Here is a 19405-nt window from a genome sequence, read left to right as displayed (position 1 = left end):
TTCATCTCTGTCCATTTCAAGGCGCCCAGCCCGCGCCGTATATAATGAAGTATTGCGTCCACGGTGGAGGATAAGGCGTCTCCTCTCTGTGTGTTTTATTCACGAGGTTTTTGGGCAGATCTGGGCTCTGGGTTCTACGATCAAGAGCTTGGTGTGAAACTGGCTGAGAAGCGGGAGCTGAGGCTTTGCTCGGGCAGGACAGAGAGGAGGGCAGCGAGGCGGAGCGCGCGGCTCTTAGGAGGATTACGGCGGAGGCCGTGGACCGCGGCGCGGCTCGCAGAGGCTGCAGCCATTGCGCCGCCGAGCATCCCGCATTCAACAGGAGGAACCCGCGAGCTAGGGTCCCCGAGCCCCCCAGCGCCGCAGCCGCCGCAGCCCGTGCGCCCCGCGCCCCCGCGCGCCATGGCCAAGGAAGGCGTGGAGAAGGCGGAGGAGACGGAGCAGATGATCGAAAAGGAAGCGGGCAAGGAGCCGGCCGAGGGCGGCGGCGGCGGCGGCTCTCACCGCCTCGGGGACGCCCAGGAGATGCGCGCCGTGGTGCTGGCCGGCTTCGGGGGGCTCAACAAGCTGCGGGTCACAAGGAAGGCCATGCCCGAGCCGCAGGACGGCGAGCTCAAGATCCGCGTCAAAGCCTGGTCCAGTATCCGCGCCTTTCTCGCTTTCTGTCTCTCGCTCTTTCTCTCTTTGCGCGCTCAGAGCTCCGGGGGAGCGGCTGGCAGAGCCTCGGCGGGCACGCTGCCCGAGGGGAAGAGCCTCCCTGGGCGGCCCCCTACGCGCCCGCAGCGGCTCTCCGAGCCTCCCCCGCCGCCCCTTGGCCGGCCAACGCTGGGGAGGAGGCTGGCAGGCAAGCCCTCGTTCTCCCCAAGCCAGATCTGGGGGTGACCGGAGGAGGCGATGAGCTCCGGGGAGGGGAAGGGTGGCCGGTGGCACCCAGCGCTCGGGGTCTGGAAGATCGCGCCACGGGAGCTCTCCGTGGAGTAGGACCGCTCAAGGGCCAGGAGAGGAAGGTTTGATGATAACATGGTTATCGGCTCACTGTGCACCTGCCGGCCTTTCTTAAAGAGTTTTACGTGTGCGGTCTTATTTCATAGTTCCTGGGACCCAGAGAGTTAGGCATCATCGTTGTCGCCTCATCACAGGTGCGGCAACCAGGCTCCGAGAGTGGTTTGCCCAAGATCAGCCGGCCGCCGCGAAGCGGCATGGTCAGGATTTGATATGGCATCTTTGTCAACCTCTAGGCAGTTGTCCCTTTGGGGCTGGGGTCGGAGAGCAGGGCTGGGGAAATGCATCCTTCTTCCTCACCGCTGTACACTCTCTCCTTGTGGTCTCATACTGGGAAAAGAACCGGGAAGCATTTTAGGTACCCAGCATTTAAACCCCACGAGAGGTGAGGCCAAGGCTGCTACTTAATCCCCCTCTTGCCCACCAGCGTCTTCTGTGTTTCTTTGAAGAGGAAAAACAAGCAAACAAAACAGCTGAATCTTCTAACTCCTGCTTCCATCTCCTGAGTACCCTTCCTGTCCCTACCCCTCCCTGAGGAACGTCAGACCCTCACCGGGCTGGGATTCCTCCTGGAGTGGTGAAACATTGCTTGTGCTATTACTGTATGGTCATTTCCCTGGAGTTCCAGGGAGGGGGCTCACCCAGGAGGGCTCACTGGACCAGCGCTGTGAGTTGTATGCTGCAGCATGGAAAGCTTTCCCAGGGAACTTGCTGTTAGCACCCTGAGATGGGCCCATCCCTTCCATCACCATTCTTTAAAGCCCCCAACAGACACAGCTCCCTAAAAGCAGCAGCCAGCTCACTGGTTAGACCCCCAAACTCAGCATCTGGGAACAGTCTGGAGGCAAGAAGAGTGCAGAGGGGCTTCCCCTCCGCTTTGCCACTTTGAGAGCAGGTGTGGGTTTCATTCTTCAGACTGGAAGGTGGCTGGAGAGAGGCAGGCACTGGTCTCTGGCTTACTTCTCACATATAGGGCTGGACATGTTTGACTCTAGACACAGGGGCCTCTCCCAGGGGAATTCAGGGTGGCAGAGGAGGCTTTGGCCAACTGAGGGATCCTATACAGTTCTATCTTGTTAACTCTTGCTGAACCAAGCTGGCTGATCCAGAAGGCAGAGTGTGCCTCTGATACATGCTCACTGCTAAATTCCCAATGCCCCGCACAGAGCCTGGCACCCAGTGTATCTTGAACATGCTATTGCTGAATGACTCAGTTATTGCTGGATGGAAGGATGGGGGAAAGGTGCCTGAAGGGAGATTGTTGAGTCATTCTTTTTCTTCACTTGCTGGTGGAAGTATGTCTATCTACCTAGTAAAATTAAAATCGTGTATTGATTCATTCTCCTTCCTCAACCACCAATCAAAAATATTACGTGTGTGTGTGTGTGTGTGTGATTTATGACCCTCCATTCAAATTGAGGACTGGGTTCTAGGACTCTTTGTCAGAGTGTATATACAGAGAGTAAAAATGTTGAAGCTACTTTTTTGTAAAACAGATTGTCATCTGCAGGACAAATAGACCTGAGTTCTCCAGCCTTTTGCTTACTGCATAAATACCAAGAGGACCTGAAGGGTTTGGAAATAATAAATGTTAGGATAAAGGCTGGGAGATTGATTTTCGAAGCCAGACACAGAAGCCTGTTCTTCGTTGGAGCCACACACACAGACACACACACAGACACACACACAGACACACACACACACACACACACACACACTGAGTAATCACCGCAGATCCCCGCTCTCCCCCCTGTTGTTCAGAAAGCCAACAAGCCATGAGGGGTAGGAGATGATGCTGGAGCAGGGAGGGAAAACAGTACTGCAAAGGGCCCAGGTTGATTATCATTTCACCCAAGCTGGAAGCAGAGTTAATCTGTTTTTCAGGGAGGGATTGGAATAGGTTTGTGAGGATTGCCCGCTGGGCCCTTCTTTCTTCACTGGGCTAGGATTGGCTGGCCAGAGATGCCCATTGATTGTAAGATTAGCCTTGGGAGCCAGGATGACTCATTCTGTAGTTTTATGAATCAGCTGATGGCCTCTTGGATGAAGGTTCCCCTCTTATCAGTTCTCTCTTGGTTCTCTATTTTTAATGGAAACCTTTTATCATTAAATAGGATATGCTTTTTGCTGGAAAATAAAGCATAGTCCATCTGAACTAGTATCATTCAGACCTGGAATGAGGGTCCAAGTTGATTACTGTATAAATTTTGTGGAAATGGAAGAGAGGAGACAGGGGGAAATACATATTTTATCTCCTATCCCCCCTCTCATCTGTGGTCTAACACAGCAGGTATTATGGTAAAGCAAACTGAGGCTTTGAGATGTTGAGTAATTTGCTAAAAACATCACACAGGTAGTAAAGCTAGGATTTGAATCCTAGTTTATTTCTCCTTAAAGCTCTGCTCTTTTCCTCTTATTTTGTCTCCCTCTGTCAAAAAGCCAGGAGAGATGTAGTGTACTCCTCCGGATCTTTGACACATAACCTTGTTTTCTTCCCTCTCTTCAGTGAGTGTGGCTTTGATCTATTTGCACGGGTACTCAGTCACTTCAGTCATGTCTGACTCTTTGCAACCCCATGGACTGTAGCCCGCCAGGCTTCTCTGCCCATGCGATGCTCTAGGCAAGAACACTGGAGTGGGTTGCCACGCCCTCCTCCAGGGGACCTTCCTGACCCAGGGATGGAACCCACATCTCTTATGTCTCCTGCATTGGCAGGCAGGTTCTTTATGTACCACCTGGGAAGCCCTTTTGATCTGTTTATGTCTGGCTTAAGGAAACGTTCTCTGGCTGTCTCCAGAGTAATCCTGCTTTCTCCCTAAAGTAGAGGCTTGATGGTTTAAACATGGCTCAGAAAGAACCACTGTGGGCTGTACAGGGTGGGAAGGGTAGCCTGGTCTTCCATCTGAATTGTTACCAGAACATTATCTTTGATAGGGAACCCATTTCATCAGCCATTCAGTGAACAATTTACACAGCAAGCGATTTAACTGGCCAAGTAGAAAAAGCATGTGGCCTTTGGAGAAAGATAGATTTGTGTAACCTTGGTGAACATCTTTCTTAACTTCTCTAAGCTTTTCCTGCAAAATGGAGATAATAAGATGAACATTATAGTGTTCATCTTTCAAGAAAGAGATGGACTCAAGGTTAGCACCAAGAACTGTGGAGCTGGAGAAGACTTTGAGAGTCCCTTGGACACCGAGGAGATCAAACCAGTCAATCCTAAAGGAAATCAACCCTGAATATTCATTGGAAGGACTGATGCTAAAGGTGAAGCTCTAATCCTTTGGCCACTTGATGCGATGAGTCAATTCATCGGAAAAGATCCTGATGCTGGGAAGTATTGAGGGCAAGGGGAGAAAGGGGGCCGAGACAGAGGATGAGATGGTTGGATGGCATCACTGACTCAATGGAGATGAGTTTGAGCAAACTCCGGGACATAATGAAGGACAGGGAAGCCTGGCGTGCTGCAGTCCATGGGGTTGCAAAGAGTCAGACACGACTCAGCAACTGAACAACAACAACAAACAGTAGTTGTTGTGATTGTTGTCATATTGATGCCTGTAGGACATATTTGCTGGCAACTTGATGACTTGGAGGCCATTGTTTTAATCATGTATGTCATAATACAGGCAACGTTGCATCACATCTGCTTAGTGATGAAGAGTGAGACCTTCCTAGACGTGAGCCTAGCTCAGCCCCCTGCTAACTGGCTATCCTAGGGCTGGTCCCCTGGAGGCACAGCCTGAGACAGGAATGCTGTTTGAAGAGGTTGATGGTGGGGGGGGTGTCCTTTCAGGAGAAGGGGAGCCGGGGAGCAGGATAGGGCAGGGGAAGGAGTGAAGCAAGGGTTGGGTCTCAGCTGGATCCCTCCAGGAGTGCTAGAGCACAAGTTGTACCACAGAGTCAATCTGACCTTGTAGCAGTGAGGGAAGCCTTCTGGGCCCCCCACCGTGTCATCAGTTGGTGATGGGCTCTGGGCTGCTTCCTGAGTGGGGGTGTGGAGCCTCTGTAACTCATGGAAGGGAGAACAGGGCTGCTCTGAGCTCCGAGCAGCCAGCTCTCCCAGCAGCTGGGGGACGGGTGCACTGCCCGGTGAAAGAGATCTGGGTGAGGCGCGAACAGTACCCTCTATACTGGCTGACCTTGACTTGGTCGCTTACCGCTGTAAACGTGAGCTTCCCGGTCTATAAAATGGAAATAATAATAGCACTGCCCTTCAGAGCCAAGCCAGTCAATCCTCAAGGAAATCAACCCTGAATATTCATTGGAAGGACTGTTTCTGAAGCTCCAGTACTTTGGCCACCCGGTGGGAAGACTGAAGGCAAAAGGAGAGGAGGGTGGCAAAGGATGAGATGGTTAGATGGCATCACTGACTTGATGAACATGAATTTGACCAAACTCCAGGAGTTGGTGAAGGACAGGGGAGCCTGGCGTGCCGCAGTCCACGGTGTTGCTAAGAGTCAGACTCGACTTAACAACTGAACAACAACAACTGTAGAGTGTCGTAAGGGGGTTTCAATGCGACACGGTGCATCAGGACTTTTGTGGTGATGCCTGACACAGACCCAGAGGTCAACAAATGCTAGATAGTATTGTTTAAACTGTTATTCTTGATTTCCACAGCTACCCTTTATAGGTTGTCATACCAGCACTCTTTGGGGAATGAAAGGGACACTGTTAATAACTGCTCTGGGACATCAGGGACAAACTGGGACTGTTCTGGGCAAACCAGGGTTTGTGGTCTCTCCTCCCCCAATCCCCGGCAATTGCTCAGAGCCCTGTCTATGGCTTTGCTGCTACAAAGGGGTCTTGCCACAGTGGTGCTTCTCTTGGCAGGAGCTGGGAGGATTTGAGGCTGAGGGTCCCCAGACTGGGCTGCAGGAACCTACTTAAGTGGCCATTAACAAGCCTGTCTGTTTTGCAGCCCAGATTGGCTTGTGGTAGAAAGGCACTAATGGACTGGGGATATTTATTTTCCCAGACTGATTTACAGCAAGAGGCCACGTGAAACTGCTGAAATGAGACCAACTGGATGAAAAATAGTTGCAGCCAGTCATGGCTCCATTGGCTGATCTGAAAATGGGCCGAGGGTGGGCCATACCAGCAGAAAGCCAAGAGATTGGTAGGATCCTAATACATCATGAGGGTCAGCTGCACTGGAGATGCGGTGGGAACCCATCCATTGGCCGCTTGTGATGAGGCAGCCACTGAGTTGCCCGCTGTATACTTTGCCTCATTTTATCCTAATGGCTACTCAGTAACATCAACAACATCAGTGTTACAGTCTCCATTTTAAAGATAGGAAAACTGGCATTCAGAGATATGTTAAGATTGCAGATTTTTAGGTGGACAAGCAGCATGAAAATCCAAGTCTGCCTTGTTCTGGACTCTACATGTGGGAGTCAGATGATCTGAGGGACACAGTGACAAACGCACAGAGTAGAGAGAGAGAACGGATGGAGGCAATGAAAGACCGAGAGGCACAGAGAGGCAGACAGACAGAAAGACTGGAGTTGGCAATACAGAGACAGACCCGTGGGGTGTACTGGGCTGACCTGGAGCAGAGCTGATCAAATGCAAAACTGCATGATGGGATTCCCTGGTGGTCCAGTGCTGGAGACTCCACGTCGCAATGCAGGGAACACCAGTTCAGTCTCTGGTCCGGGAAGATCCTACATGTGGCGGAACAATTAAGCCCGTGCACCCCAACAAGTGAACCTGTATTCTAGAGCCTGTGCTCTGCAACAAGAGAAGCCACTGCAATGAGAAGCCTGGGAACCACAGCAAGAGAAAGCCCGTGTACAACCACAAAGACCCAGTGGGCCAAAAATAATTAAAAGTAAATACATATATATATGTATTTTAAGTTGCATGCTGTCATCTTGCCTCCCAAAGTGGCCATTATGGTTCTGAGCCACATCCACTTCCTCGTCATTTCTGGGGTCTGGAATGCTTTCGGGATCCACTTAGAATCACATTACTATGGTTGACCCAGAATACCCATGCTGATTAAACATGATCACCACTCAAGACATTTAAGTTCCTTCCTCTGCCTCATTTCCCCCACTGGGTTATAGCTACACCGGCAACTTGAGTGCAGGATATGCAAACAACACAGCATGAAAGGTCAATCCAATGAAATATGGCCAATATGCTCTTCCCTGTGTCTATTCAAATAAATCAGTGGAGTGTATGAGGTTAAGTTGCAAAGAGCCATCTCATTGCAAAAGACCTTGGATGCTGGGAAAGACTGAAGGCAGGAGAAGGAGTGCGGGGGGCGACAGAGGATGAGATGGTTGGATGGCATCACCCACTGAATGGAATGAGTTAGAGAGAGCTCTGGGAGATAGTGGAGGACAGGGAATCTTGGCGTGCTATAGTCAATGGGATCATAACGAGTCAGACACGACTTAGCAACTGAACAATAACAATGCTCTTCTCTGTGTTTATTGAAATAAATAAATGGACTGTATGAGGTTAAGCGACGCAGATATGTGTAAAACTGAGAAATTGTTTGGAGGGTCCCAGTACCTGAGCTGGGAGCCACTCTGGCACAGAGAGTGGAATAAAGTGCTCTGTGTGGGACCAGGTCATCAGGATTTGACCAGAAAGGATGACTCTCCAGTGTCACACTGAGCCCCGTTTGGGGATGAGAAGGTGGAGGCACTGTATCGGGGTCTTTCTTGTCCACCGGAGTTTGCATTTTCCCTCCCCTCTGGGGAGGGCTGCTGATGGTGACAGTGCCTGCTCTTGATCTGATGGACTTCCTGTCTCCCCAGCACTTGGAGGAAGAAAGGAAGCCCAGGGTCGGAGTTTCTTTCACTTCATAGAAAGGGGAGACGCAGAACATCTCATTGGGTATCTGACATAGAGCAGGTTCCCATAAACAGCAGCCTGATCTTCATTAGACGGAAGCCAGAGGCAGGGGGCTCACATCGGGCAGTGGGAATGAGGGCTCAAGCTCAACCCCGTCCACCGGCGGCATATTTGCAGCAACAAAGCCTATCATTTCCCATCCGACCCTCACCCATGAGGCTGTCGTCCTTAACTTCTAGGTAAAGAAAAAGGGACTCAGAGATGAAATGGGAAGAGTAAGGACATACAACACATCTGAGTCCAGACTCTAATCCTGCCTCACTGCGGCTGGGTGATGGTGAGCAGACAGCACTGACGCCTTGCCCGTAGCCTCCCTGTGGTAAGAATAACACCCTCTCTTCGGTGTTACCGTGAAGACTGGCTGAGAGTCTCTGACCGTCCCCACTGCTTCTTGCACATAGTGGGTCAGTTATTTTCCTTCCTCGGTTACTGGACTTGACCCCCATCCTCCGGTGTCCTGTCCTGATCATCTCCCATCCAACAACAACATGCACAGCTGGAGTAGAGTGCTGGCTTTTGAGTCTTTTGCCCAGGGTTGGGAATGGATGAGGATGAATGTACGCTACCCTGACACCAACTCTGTGCACACCCATCCGTGAGTGATGACAGATTTCTCCGACAGCTGGGTATGCAAAATGACCCAACCTCTGGAGTCTGGTTTGCACCCATCCAGCAGAACCAAAATCCCATGACCTTTGGGCAGATCACTGACATTCATGCCAACAACAAAGCTCACCCAGGCATGGGGAAGAACTCCCTTGTGACCCCAAGTCCCTGCCACTTCTTATTCTTCATACAGGTCTTTCTTGGCATCTTGGCATTTGTCATAGAAGAAAAAGTTTAATTAGAAACAAGAAGAGGCTCTTTCTAGGAAAGGGCAGCAGGCATGTAATCTCAAATTAGTTTATTCCTCTGTATGTGATCTCACACAGAACATCAGTTGCAGCCACGGTATTAAAATGAGTAAATTTAATGTTTAATGTTTGAAGGCCCAAGAGACAAAACAGATGCTCCAGTGAAAGGGGCTATTTCATCTTTGAACGTGATATTTTTCTAGATGAGAGCCTGTGGGTGGAATTCTGTTCTCTAGCTCCTTCACCCCTCAGCCTTAGCCTCTTCCCCAGCACTGTCAGGGGGGCAGGAACATGCAAGCCACTGCTCTCTCTGCAAATTAAAGCACTGGGTCCTCTTAATCCTGACTTCTCCCCTCCTCCAGAGTCCATTGTAGGATAATTCTCTTCTGCGAAAAGTCTGATAATGATTCATTTTTTGGGCTGGCACTGACTGAACATTCAAACTGGATGGGAGGCAGGATGCTTTGGGGTTATAATAGGGTTAATGTTTGAAGTGAAACAGACGTGGCCAAGTCCTTAAATTGGATCATTTTTAGCAACCTCTATCACCTTGGGAAAATGACTTTGTCTTTTGAAACCTCAATTTGCTAAGCTGTAATATGGGTACAATTATAGTCCTTATGGGGTAATTTTAGATCGTGTCTAAAGTATTTAGCAATGATGTTGGCACATTTCATATCTCTTGAATGAATGAAGTCCTTGTTGTATAGTATATGTTTAATATATATTAATGCTGAGAAGGAGATAAAAAAAAAAAGTAGGACATTAGAAAGCCCCTCCTTAAATCATCAAGTTTTCTGAATGGAGTCCCTATGCAGACTCCATGTGTCTCCCCTAAAGGGTATAAGACCCTAAAATCAAAAGCAGCTGGGGGACTTCCCTGGAGGTCCAGGTGGCCAAGACTCTGAGCTTCCATAGCAGGCGGCCTGGGTTTGATCCCTGATCAGGGAACTGGATCTCAAAGTAACTTGAGATCCACATGCCATAACTAGGAGATCCCACCGCAACTGAGACCAAATGCCATCAAATTAAAAAAAACATAGTAGCTGGACAGGCTGGGCCGCCATGGCATGACATAAACACGCACATTCAGATGCATCCCCCAGGGAACAAGAGTGTGAGTGGAACCAAAATGTGCGGTGCTCCGACCGTGCTCCAGGGGCTGGGCCAAGCTTAGGGACCTTCAGAAGGAGGACCAGTCACCTCTGCTCTGACCTCTCTGTCCTTCCTTTCAGCCATGCCAACCACCTTGATGAACTAGTCCCTGGACTCCTAGGTGCTCCCCTTCCCTTCCCATTCCCTCTCTCATTTTCTCTCTCCTTGTGGGTTAGCTTCATGTGCTCCTACTGCAATCAGCTGCCTTCCCGAGACCTGGAAAGATGATGGCCTTTCACCCCAGCTGCCTCCTGAGAGTTTAGCAAGCCCTGATGCAAAGAGAACTTTCTTCTCCCAGTTTTTATACGTCAGGGAAGGGATCTAATTGGCCCCTCATAAATCACATACCAGCCCTTGGGTCTCTCTCTCTCTGTCTGGCCTGAGGGAGTAAGGCATAAGGATTGGCCACATTGGTGTCTCACGCCCTCCTGTTCTGACCTAAAAGAAGGGAGCACCGTGATCAACAACCCAGCCAGGAACTCATGAAGCATGTGTGTGTGTGTGTCTGTGTGTCTGTGTGTTATGAATGTGGGGTAGATACTCTAAATGGAATGGAGGGCAGTTATCAGATGACGCAGGTAAGTAAGAAACACACTGGACTGATCAAAATGGTAGCCATCATGGTGGATGAGAGATGCTTCTTTGTCCAGAAAAAGTGAAGACTCGGACGGGGGACTGGGGAAGTCAGCTCCATGCCCTCTGTTGGGACTTGATGTCCCTTAGCACTGAGTCATTGAATCATATTAAATAGCATATATAATGTTTTCAATTTTGAGGCCCACCGTCTTTTGAATCTCTGGTCATCTTGGACATTCCAGAAACGTTCTCTCTTCTCCTCTAACTGATGAACACCATGCCTGGTCCTTCTGTAACAGTAGGCATGCAATCAGTGTTTGGGGGAGTGAGTGAATATGTTACCCAGAGTGTTGGGTGTACATTTCGGCAGAAGTGGCTGTGTCACTTGTAAATGTGACTTTTGTAATACAAACAGTGGCCCATCCAAGCCCATGTTCCTTCGGGCTCCCCTCTGTCATTTTAGCTCTCTCCCTCCAGCATGCAGGTCTTTGAATGGGGATTTGAAAGAATACCAAAGGAGCTATGTTTTGGGGGTATTTTGCTTCTCCTTGACAGTTTGTTCTCTTGAAACCAGAAGATTGCTTCTTGAACCCTCTAATAACCACTCTCCCAAGGCTGGGAGATGTGGGTCTCTAACTTCTCAAGATGCTCTGTGATTTCCTCCTTATTGTCATCCAGCTCCACTGGGGGCTGCAGGCCGGGGCTCTTGGAGAGAGCCCAGTGTGCTGGTTCTGGTGCTGGTTACTCCAAGGGCACTCACTCAAGTGTTCCTGCGATGCCTGCACATCTGGAGACCCTAGGCTCCACCAGCCTGGCTATTCAAACACTTCACTAAAGTAAACAGTGCTGTGACAGTCCTTCTGTAAGATACGCACACATCAAATCATTATGCTGTACACCTTAAATTAATACAGTGTGTCAAATACAGCTCAGTACAACTGGAAAATAAATGAATAAATATTTCAAACTATTGGGGGGAAAATAACCTTTTAGAACAAGCGGTATGTCCTTGACTCTGTTCTGGCCTTCCTTAGTAGGTATCAGGACCCCCACCTTCAATGCCTCCCACATAGTTGCCTGGGTTTCTTAGTTGCTGTGGCCTGGGCTCTCGAAACACAGTTCTGGTTCCCCATTGATGATAACCATCTCCTGTGGCTCTGTTCTGCTCCTCCCAGTACACTGAAGCCACCCAGTGTGTTTCCCCGTTTCTTCTCCATCCCGGCTGGAGCCTGGCCTTCTGCGAAGAATGTGGCCCCCTTTCTACCTAATACAGGTTCTAAAGCAGCATGTGCCACCTTCCTTATCAATGTTTCTTCTGTATGGAGCTAATAATAATGACACTCTTATCATTAATTATTTATCATCGTTATTATCATAATGACCTTTACTGAGTGATTTCTCACAGCACTATGTTAAGGGTTTTATAGAAATTTCCCAGGTGGTGCTAGTGGTAAAGAACCCACCTGCCAATGCAGGAGACACAAAAGATACCAGTTCAATCCCTGGGTCAGGAAGATCCCCTGGAGGAGGGCATGGCAACCCACTCCTGTATTCTTGCCTGTATAATCCCATGGATGGAAGAGCCTGGTGGGCTGCAGTCCATGGGGCCACACAGAGTCGGATATGACTGAAGCGACTTAGCATGCACACGTGCACTTAGCATGATACCAAACATTTTCTGATTAAAGGAAACGATCAGAGAAATAACCGAACTTGCTAATGATGATGAAACTCATAAGACAAAGAGCTGGGATTTGAGCCAGAGTTTTCTTCACTCACTTTATACCCACTCATCATGAGCCCTTGAAGTTGAAGGGCAATCTGAGTTGTACAAACTCCACATTCAGAGCCAAGCTTCCCGCTTGCATTGCCATAGGCTTCTTCATCTACGCTCCTATTCTCCATCTTGCATTTCCCTTAGCATGAGTGTTTCTCTTCTTTCCCAGGCTTATCTGCTCTTCATGCAAATAGATTCATAGTGGGACAACCCCACTGGCTCAAACAGTCTAAACTCTACAGTAAATTCTGATGAAGCTTGCAAACTGCAAAGCCCTCTTCCTGCCCTCCCGATGCAGACACATCTCCTTCTTAAAACAGACTATCCATCAAGTAACAGACTTAAAAAAAAAATCCCTAAGATCAGAAAGAATTGCTTTTCATTTATCTATGCTATCCCTAGTTCAATCAGCTAATGGGGAGCTATTAAATCCACCGTTCCTATGACTGGTCTCAATGATTTCATAATTGGATTCTCTTTATCCTCCAGCTAAACTGACTAAAATTGTTCCAACTGGGGACCTTGTAATAAACAGTGACTCAGTGTTTCTGCAGCCACAACCTGGGATGTGTAATACAGCTAAAAACGTGCCCCCGTTCCTGAAACATTCTCTTCAGGTTTATCTGCTTTCAGATCCTGGAGAACCGTCCTCTCTGATCACAGAGGAGATGGTCCATGCCCTGGGACTGTTCCTTCCTAGGAAATAAATAGCAGAGGCAAATTTGCACTCTCACCCACTTGGAGTCACCATCTCTGCCCTCAGCCTATGGCACTTACAGGACACTCTTCCTTTTGCTCTTTTAACATTTTTCATTCCTGTTCCTATTCTGTTTTCCCTTTTGTAGCCCAGATTTAGCTGGGATGATTCACTCTTGAACAGAAACCCAATTTTTCAATATAATTGAGAAGCACTGTCAAATTCTATTGAGTCCTTTAGAAAATACCAAAGCTGGAACCATTTGCTGCAGAGGAAACATCTCGAAAATTTCTCTTCCCATTTAGATACCCCCTTCCCAATGCTTCCTCCTCCCCCCTCCAAACTCTTGCCCCGTGCTCTTTAAACTCTCCCAGACTCTCAAACCCTGCCCTCGCTCTCTCTTGTCTTTTGCATCTATCTTTGCTCACCTTTCACATCTCTTCTTTTATCTTCCAGGATAAATATTTGCTCTTCCCAAAGCACATCAATCAAGCAGGTCTTTGATCTTCTCAGTTTTCCCCTGACTACTGACAAGGCTGCCAACCAGTAGCTCCCTTTAGCAGGAGGAAGGAAAGAGCTTGAATCACGCCTTGGTATTTTCCTACTTAACACCTTCAGTGGAGGAATCCTTGTTGGCAAGGCTAGAAGGTGCCCTGGGCTAGGCAGTGAACATCAAAAGATGGATTTTAAGGGAGACTCCCCCTTCGAGTTGTGCATAGTCCACCGGGAAGACAGCGGGTAGTGGTGTCTTCTTCTTAAGCTAATTAAATCTTTTACTGAAGTTTAGTTGATTTACAATGTTATTCATTTCTGATATACAGCAAAACAATTCAGTTTTGCATATATATATATACACAAATATGTTCTTTTTCATATTTTTTCCATTGTGGTTTTAGATTTTATTTTATTTTTGGCTGCACTAGGTCTTCATTGCTATGTGCAGGCTTTCTCTAGTTGCAGTGAGGGGGAGCCTCTCTGCTTGTGGAGCTTGGGCTTCTCACTGCAGAGGCTTCTCTTGCTGTGGACCACGGGCTCGAGGTGCACGGGCTTTGATAGTTGCTGCATGTGGGCTCAGTATTTGCAGTTCCCTGGCTCCAGAGCACAGGCTCAGGAGTTGTGGCACACAGGCTTAGTTGCCCTGGAGCACATGGAATCTTCCCGGACCAGGGATTGAACCCACGGTCCCTGCATTCGCAGGCAGATTCTTAACACTGAACTGCCAGAGAAATCCTTGCATTTTGGTTTATTACAGGATAGTGAATACAGTTCCCTTTGCTCTACTCTAGGATCTTGTCATTTGTCTATTTCGTAAACGGTAGCTTGTATCTGCTAATTCCAAACTCCTCACCTCCTCCCTTTCACCTTTGTAACCACAAGTTTGTTTTCTGTGTCTGTGAGTCTACTTCTGTTTCGTTAATCAGTCTATTTGTGTCATATTTTAGAGTCCACATATAAGTGATCTCATACGGTATTTGTCTTGTCTGTCTGACTTACTTCACTTGGTATGGTAATCTCTAAGCCCATTGTGTTGCTGCAAATGTCATTATTTCATTCTTTTTTATGGCTGAGTGATATTCCATTGTATATATGTACTGCATCCTCTATGTCCATTCATCTGTTCATGGACATTTACGTTGCTTCCATAGCTTTGCTGTTGTGAATCGCAGTGAACATTATGGTACATGTATCTTTTTAAATTAGAGTTTTCATCTTTTCCATTTCTATGCACAGGAGTATGATTGCTGGATCCTATGGTAGTTCTATTTTTAGATTTTTAAGGCACGTCCACAGTTCTCCATAGTGGCTGCCCCAGTTTACATTCCCAGCAACAGCATAAGAGGATCCCTTTCTCGACACCGTCTCCAGTGCTTGTTACTTTTTGACGGTGGCCACTCTGACAGGCATGAGGTGGTACCTCATGGTAGTTTTGATTTGCACGTCTCTAATAAAGGTTAATTAAATTTAAATACTGATTAAGTAAAATTAAAAATTCAGTTCCTCACCCACACTATCCAGGTTTCAAGCATTCAGTAATCACACATGGCCAGTGGCTGCCACGTTGACCAGAACACACACAGAATATTTTCGCCATTGTAGAATGTTCTATTGGACTGGGTTGTTCTAGTCTGCATCCTACTTGTTTTCCTACTGACATAACTGTTTGATGAAGCAAACATTTTATCAGCAGCAATGACAGGATATAACCATCATGTTGTGGCAAAAATGGAGTGTTTCTCTGTGAGAGCCCCCCTCCCCACTGGGGCTCCAGCGAGAGGTCAGGCAGGAAGCACTTTGCACTGTCCGCTGATGCCTTCTCCCTTCCACGGAGAGGTGGGATGATGCTGGAGAGCTCGGGAGAACGTGAGCAGAGGGCGCAGCCACGCCTGAGTGACGCTTTGTTGTAGGTGCTGCATGCCTGCTGCATGGTGAATTATAACTGCCTGCCCTGTGCTAGCTGTGACCCATGCCCCACGGCCTGCTGGGGAACTGTCATACTGTGAAGTCACTTATTTTGTTGATCTCCGAACTCTTGGGAAGCAGAGGTGTCATTGTCACTGCTGTTACATTAGTCCCGAGCCAAGCCCCAGATCGTGAAAGGTCTGTTGAATTTAAATTAAATTTGTTTGAATGCTCTGCACAACCAGTCAGTGCCAGGCACGTGTTTGAAGTCAGTGACTCCAACATCTAACCTGGACCGCAGAAATGTTAACGTTTCTGGGAATCTCCTTGGGAATGAACACCTGCTGTGTTCCCAGGACAGGCTGAGAGTAAATAAATTCCTCCAGGTCCAGAAATCAAGGAGTCCATCTTGGCATCAGGGGGAACTTTTTTCTTGACACATTCACGCCATGCTTTTCCATTTCTGTTGAAAATGGCTGTTGACATTTAGATTCTCATTGTATCTCCTTGGCCTTTTTGGTTCCGTGTTTGAAATATTAAACCAACATGTGTTTCGAATACTAATGAGGACCTATGATGGGAACATATTTCCTGTCTCTGAAAACAACAGACCCGTACAACTATATAGCTCAACCTGTGTCACCCACATGATCAGTCCCTATGTTACAGATAAAGGCATCTGGGCTGGGCAAAAAACAGCATCGTTCACTTACTAAGTGGTCGATCACAAAACACATCAGATGTGTCCTAGAACTTCAGGTCTCACGTCTAAAAATACTGGTTACACTAGGTAGGCAGGAATACGTGGAGCCGGACATGGAGGAGACCGCTGTCAGGAGCCATGGCCAGGGATGGGAAGAAGGTGGCCTGAGCATCCATAACACACTTAAAAAAATCTTCTTCATGTTTTATTTCCTCTGTGGACAGAAGGAAGAGGAAGCAGTTCTGTGGGTTTTGTTGCGTTGTTGTTTTTAAGTAGAGGAGTCAGATTTGTAAACCAGGGAGTTCATTTTAGAATTTGGACTCTTAACACTATCCCATGCTGTGTTTTAGCATGAAAGATGACAGTCTGTTTAGAAAATATGGTGGAATTGAACATTTTTTTTAGTTGAAAATTTCCCTTCTGTCTCTTTCGCTTACATATCACTTGAAATTATTTAGTCAATTCAAATGTCATATTTTAGTTGTTTATTCTTGGTTGAAGGATTTGAAGAGTAGTCTGCATGCTAACTGATGAAGATCTTAGCAGAAGCAAAACTATTTGTTTGGAGGTTACTCCCTCTTTTCTATAATTTTTTATTTTTGCATTCCTTTTTTATTTAGGTATAGTTGATGTACAATATTATGTAAGTTTCAGGTATATAGCATAGTGATTCACAGTTTTTTAAAGTATACTCCATTTATAGTTACTGTAAACTATTGGCCATATTCCATGTGTTGTACAATATGTACTTGTAGCTCATTTAATTTATGTGCTGTGTGTGCTAAGTTACTTCAGTCATTTCCAACTCTTTGCGACCCTATGGACCATAGCCTGACAGGCTCCTCTGTCCATAGGGAATCTCCAGGCAAGAATATTGGAGTAGGTTGCCATGCCCTCCTCCAGGGAACCTTCCTAACCCAGGGATCAAACTCATGTCTCTTATGTCTCCTGCACTGGAAGATGGGTTCTTTACCACTAGCACCGCCTGGGAAGCTCATTTATTTTATACATGGTAGTTTTTACCTCTTAATTCTCTACCCTTTTCTTGCCCTCCCCCCTTCCTCTCCCCACTGATAACCACTAGATTGTTCTCTGCATCTGTCCTAACACACTCTTTCCAACCTCAGATGGAGCTCAGGTGGTTTATCTCTCCTGATGTCCACCCAGGACAATTCTGTCTGTTCTCCAGTGAAAGGTGCCATTTGAGATGTGCATGAAAGTTCTCCTCACTTTAGACAAGAGTCTTTTTCCTTCCGTAGCAGATTTGTATTACTCTGTTTCATAATCTTGAGATCATAAAATGGGTGCTTCAGTTCAGTTCAGTCACTCAGTCGTGTCTGACTCTTTGCGACCCCATGGACCACAGCACCCCAGGCCTCCCTGTCCATCACCAACTCCCGTAGTTTACCCAAACTCATGTCCATCGAGTCGGTGATGCCATCCAACCATTTCATCCTCTGTCATCCCCTTCTCTTCCTGCCCCCAATCTTTCCCAGCATTAGGTTCTTTTCAAATGAGTCAGTTCTTCACATCAGGTGGCTAAAGTATTGGAGTTTCAGCTTCAATATCAGTCCTTCCAATGAACACCCAGGACTGATCTCCTTTAGGATGGATTGGTTGGATCTCCTTGCAGTCCAAGGGACTCTCAAGAGTCTTCTCCAACACCACAGTTCACAAGCATCAATTCTTCGGTGCTCAGCTTTCTTTATAGTCCAAATCTCACATCCATACATGACCACTGGAAAAATCATAGCCTTGACTAGATGGACTTTTGTTGGCAAAGTAACATCTCTGCTTTTTAATATGTTGTCTAGGTTGGTCATAACTTTCCTTCCAAGGAGTAAGCGTCTTTTAATTTCATGGCTGCAATCACCATCAGCAGTGATTTTGGAGCCCCAAAAAATAAAGTCAGCCACTGTTCCCACTGTTTCCCCATCTATTTGCCATGAAGTGATGGGACCAGATGCCATGATCTTAGTTTTCTGAATGTTGAGCTTTAAGACAACTTTTTCACTCTCCTCTCACTTTCATCAAGAGGCTCTTTAGTTCTTCACTTTCTGCCATAAGGATTGTGTCATCTGCATATCTGAGGTTATTGATATTTCTCCCGGCAATCTTGAATCTTGGTTGTGCTTCTTCCAGCCCAGCATTTCTCATGATGTACTCTGCATATAAGTTAAATAAGCAGGGTGACAATGTACAGCCTTGACGTACTCCTTTTCCTATTTGGAACCAGTCCATTGTTCCATGTCAATTTCTAGCTGTTGCTTCCTGACCTGCACACAGGTTTCTCAAGAGGCAGGTCAGGAGGTCTGGTATTCCCATCTCTTCCAGAATTTTCCACAGTTTATTGTGATCCACACAGTCAAAGGCTTTGGCATAGTCAATGAAGCAGAAATAGATGTTTTTCTGGAACTCTCTTGCTTTTTCGATGATCCAGAAGACGTTGGCAATTTGATCTCTGGTTCCTCTACCTTTTCTAAATCCAGCTTGAACATCTGGAAGTTCACAGTTCACATATTGCTGAAGCCTCGCTTGGAGAATTTTGAGCATTACTTTACTAACGTTATGAGATGAGTGCAATTGTGTGGTAGTTTAAGCATTCTTTGGCATTGCCTTTCTTAGGGATTGGAATGAAAACTGACCTTTTCCAGTCCTGTGACTACTGCTGAGTTTTCCAAATTTGCTGGCATATCGAGTGCAGCACTTTCACCACATCATCTTCCAGGATTTGAAATAGCTCAACTGGAATTCCATCACCTCCACTAGATTTGTTCATAGTGATGCTTCCTAAGGCCCACTTGACTTCACATTCCAGATGACTGGCTCTAGGTGAGTGATCACACCAGCGTGATTATCTGGGTCATGAAGATCTTTTTTGTACAGTTCTTCTGTATTCTTGCAACTTCTTCTTAATATCTTCTGCTTCTGTTAGGTCCATACCATTTCTGTCCTTTATTGAGCCCATCTTTGCATGAAACGTTCCCTTGGTATCTCTAATTTTCTTGAAGAGATCTCTAGTCTTTCCCATTCTATTGTTTTCCTCTATTTCTTTGCATTGATCGATGAAGAAGGCTTTCTTATCTCTCCTCGCTAGTCTTTGGAACTCTGCATTCAGATGGGAATATCTCTCCTTTTCTCTTTTGCTTTTTGCTTCTCTTCTTTTCACAGCTATTTGTAAGGCCTCTTCAGACAGCCATTTTGCTTAAACAAAGGCAAAAAAATAGGGGAAAAAATGAAGAAGAAGAAGAAGAATTGGGAGCAAGATTTTCTGAGATCAATGATTATGGTCCTAGATGTTTTCAAGTTATCAGTTGTGATTAAGAAACAAAACCAAAATCTTCAATTCTGGGGAAATGAGTGAA

At 46.9% G+C, this 19405-nt stretch overlaps 1 protein-coding gene across 1 annotated transcript in view; it reads left to right on the top strand.

Annotated features, from left to right (window-relative positions):
• The first annotated feature begins 263 nt into the window (after window positions 1-263).
• Window positions 264-19405, top strand: part of VAT1L (vesicle amine transport 1 like) — a 166025-nt gene continuing 146883 nt past the window's right edge. Inside the window, exon 1 of the mRNA XM_081513888.1 lies at window positions 264-635. Coding sequence (XP_081370014.1) covers window positions 403-635 — 233 coding nt within the window. The 5' untranslated portion in view covers window positions 264-402. The remainder of the gene's footprint in view (window positions 636-19405) is intronic.

This window comes from Giraffa tippelskirchi, chromosome 7 (assembly GCF_054371585.1).
Source record: "Giraffa tippelskirchi isolate mGirTip1 chromosome 7, T2T-mGirTip1v1.2.pri, whole genome shotgun sequence".
NCBI lineage: Eukaryota > Metazoa > Chordata > Mammalia > Artiodactyla > Giraffidae > Giraffa > Giraffa tippelskirchi.
This window is presented reverse-complemented; position numbering and strand designations above follow the sequence as displayed.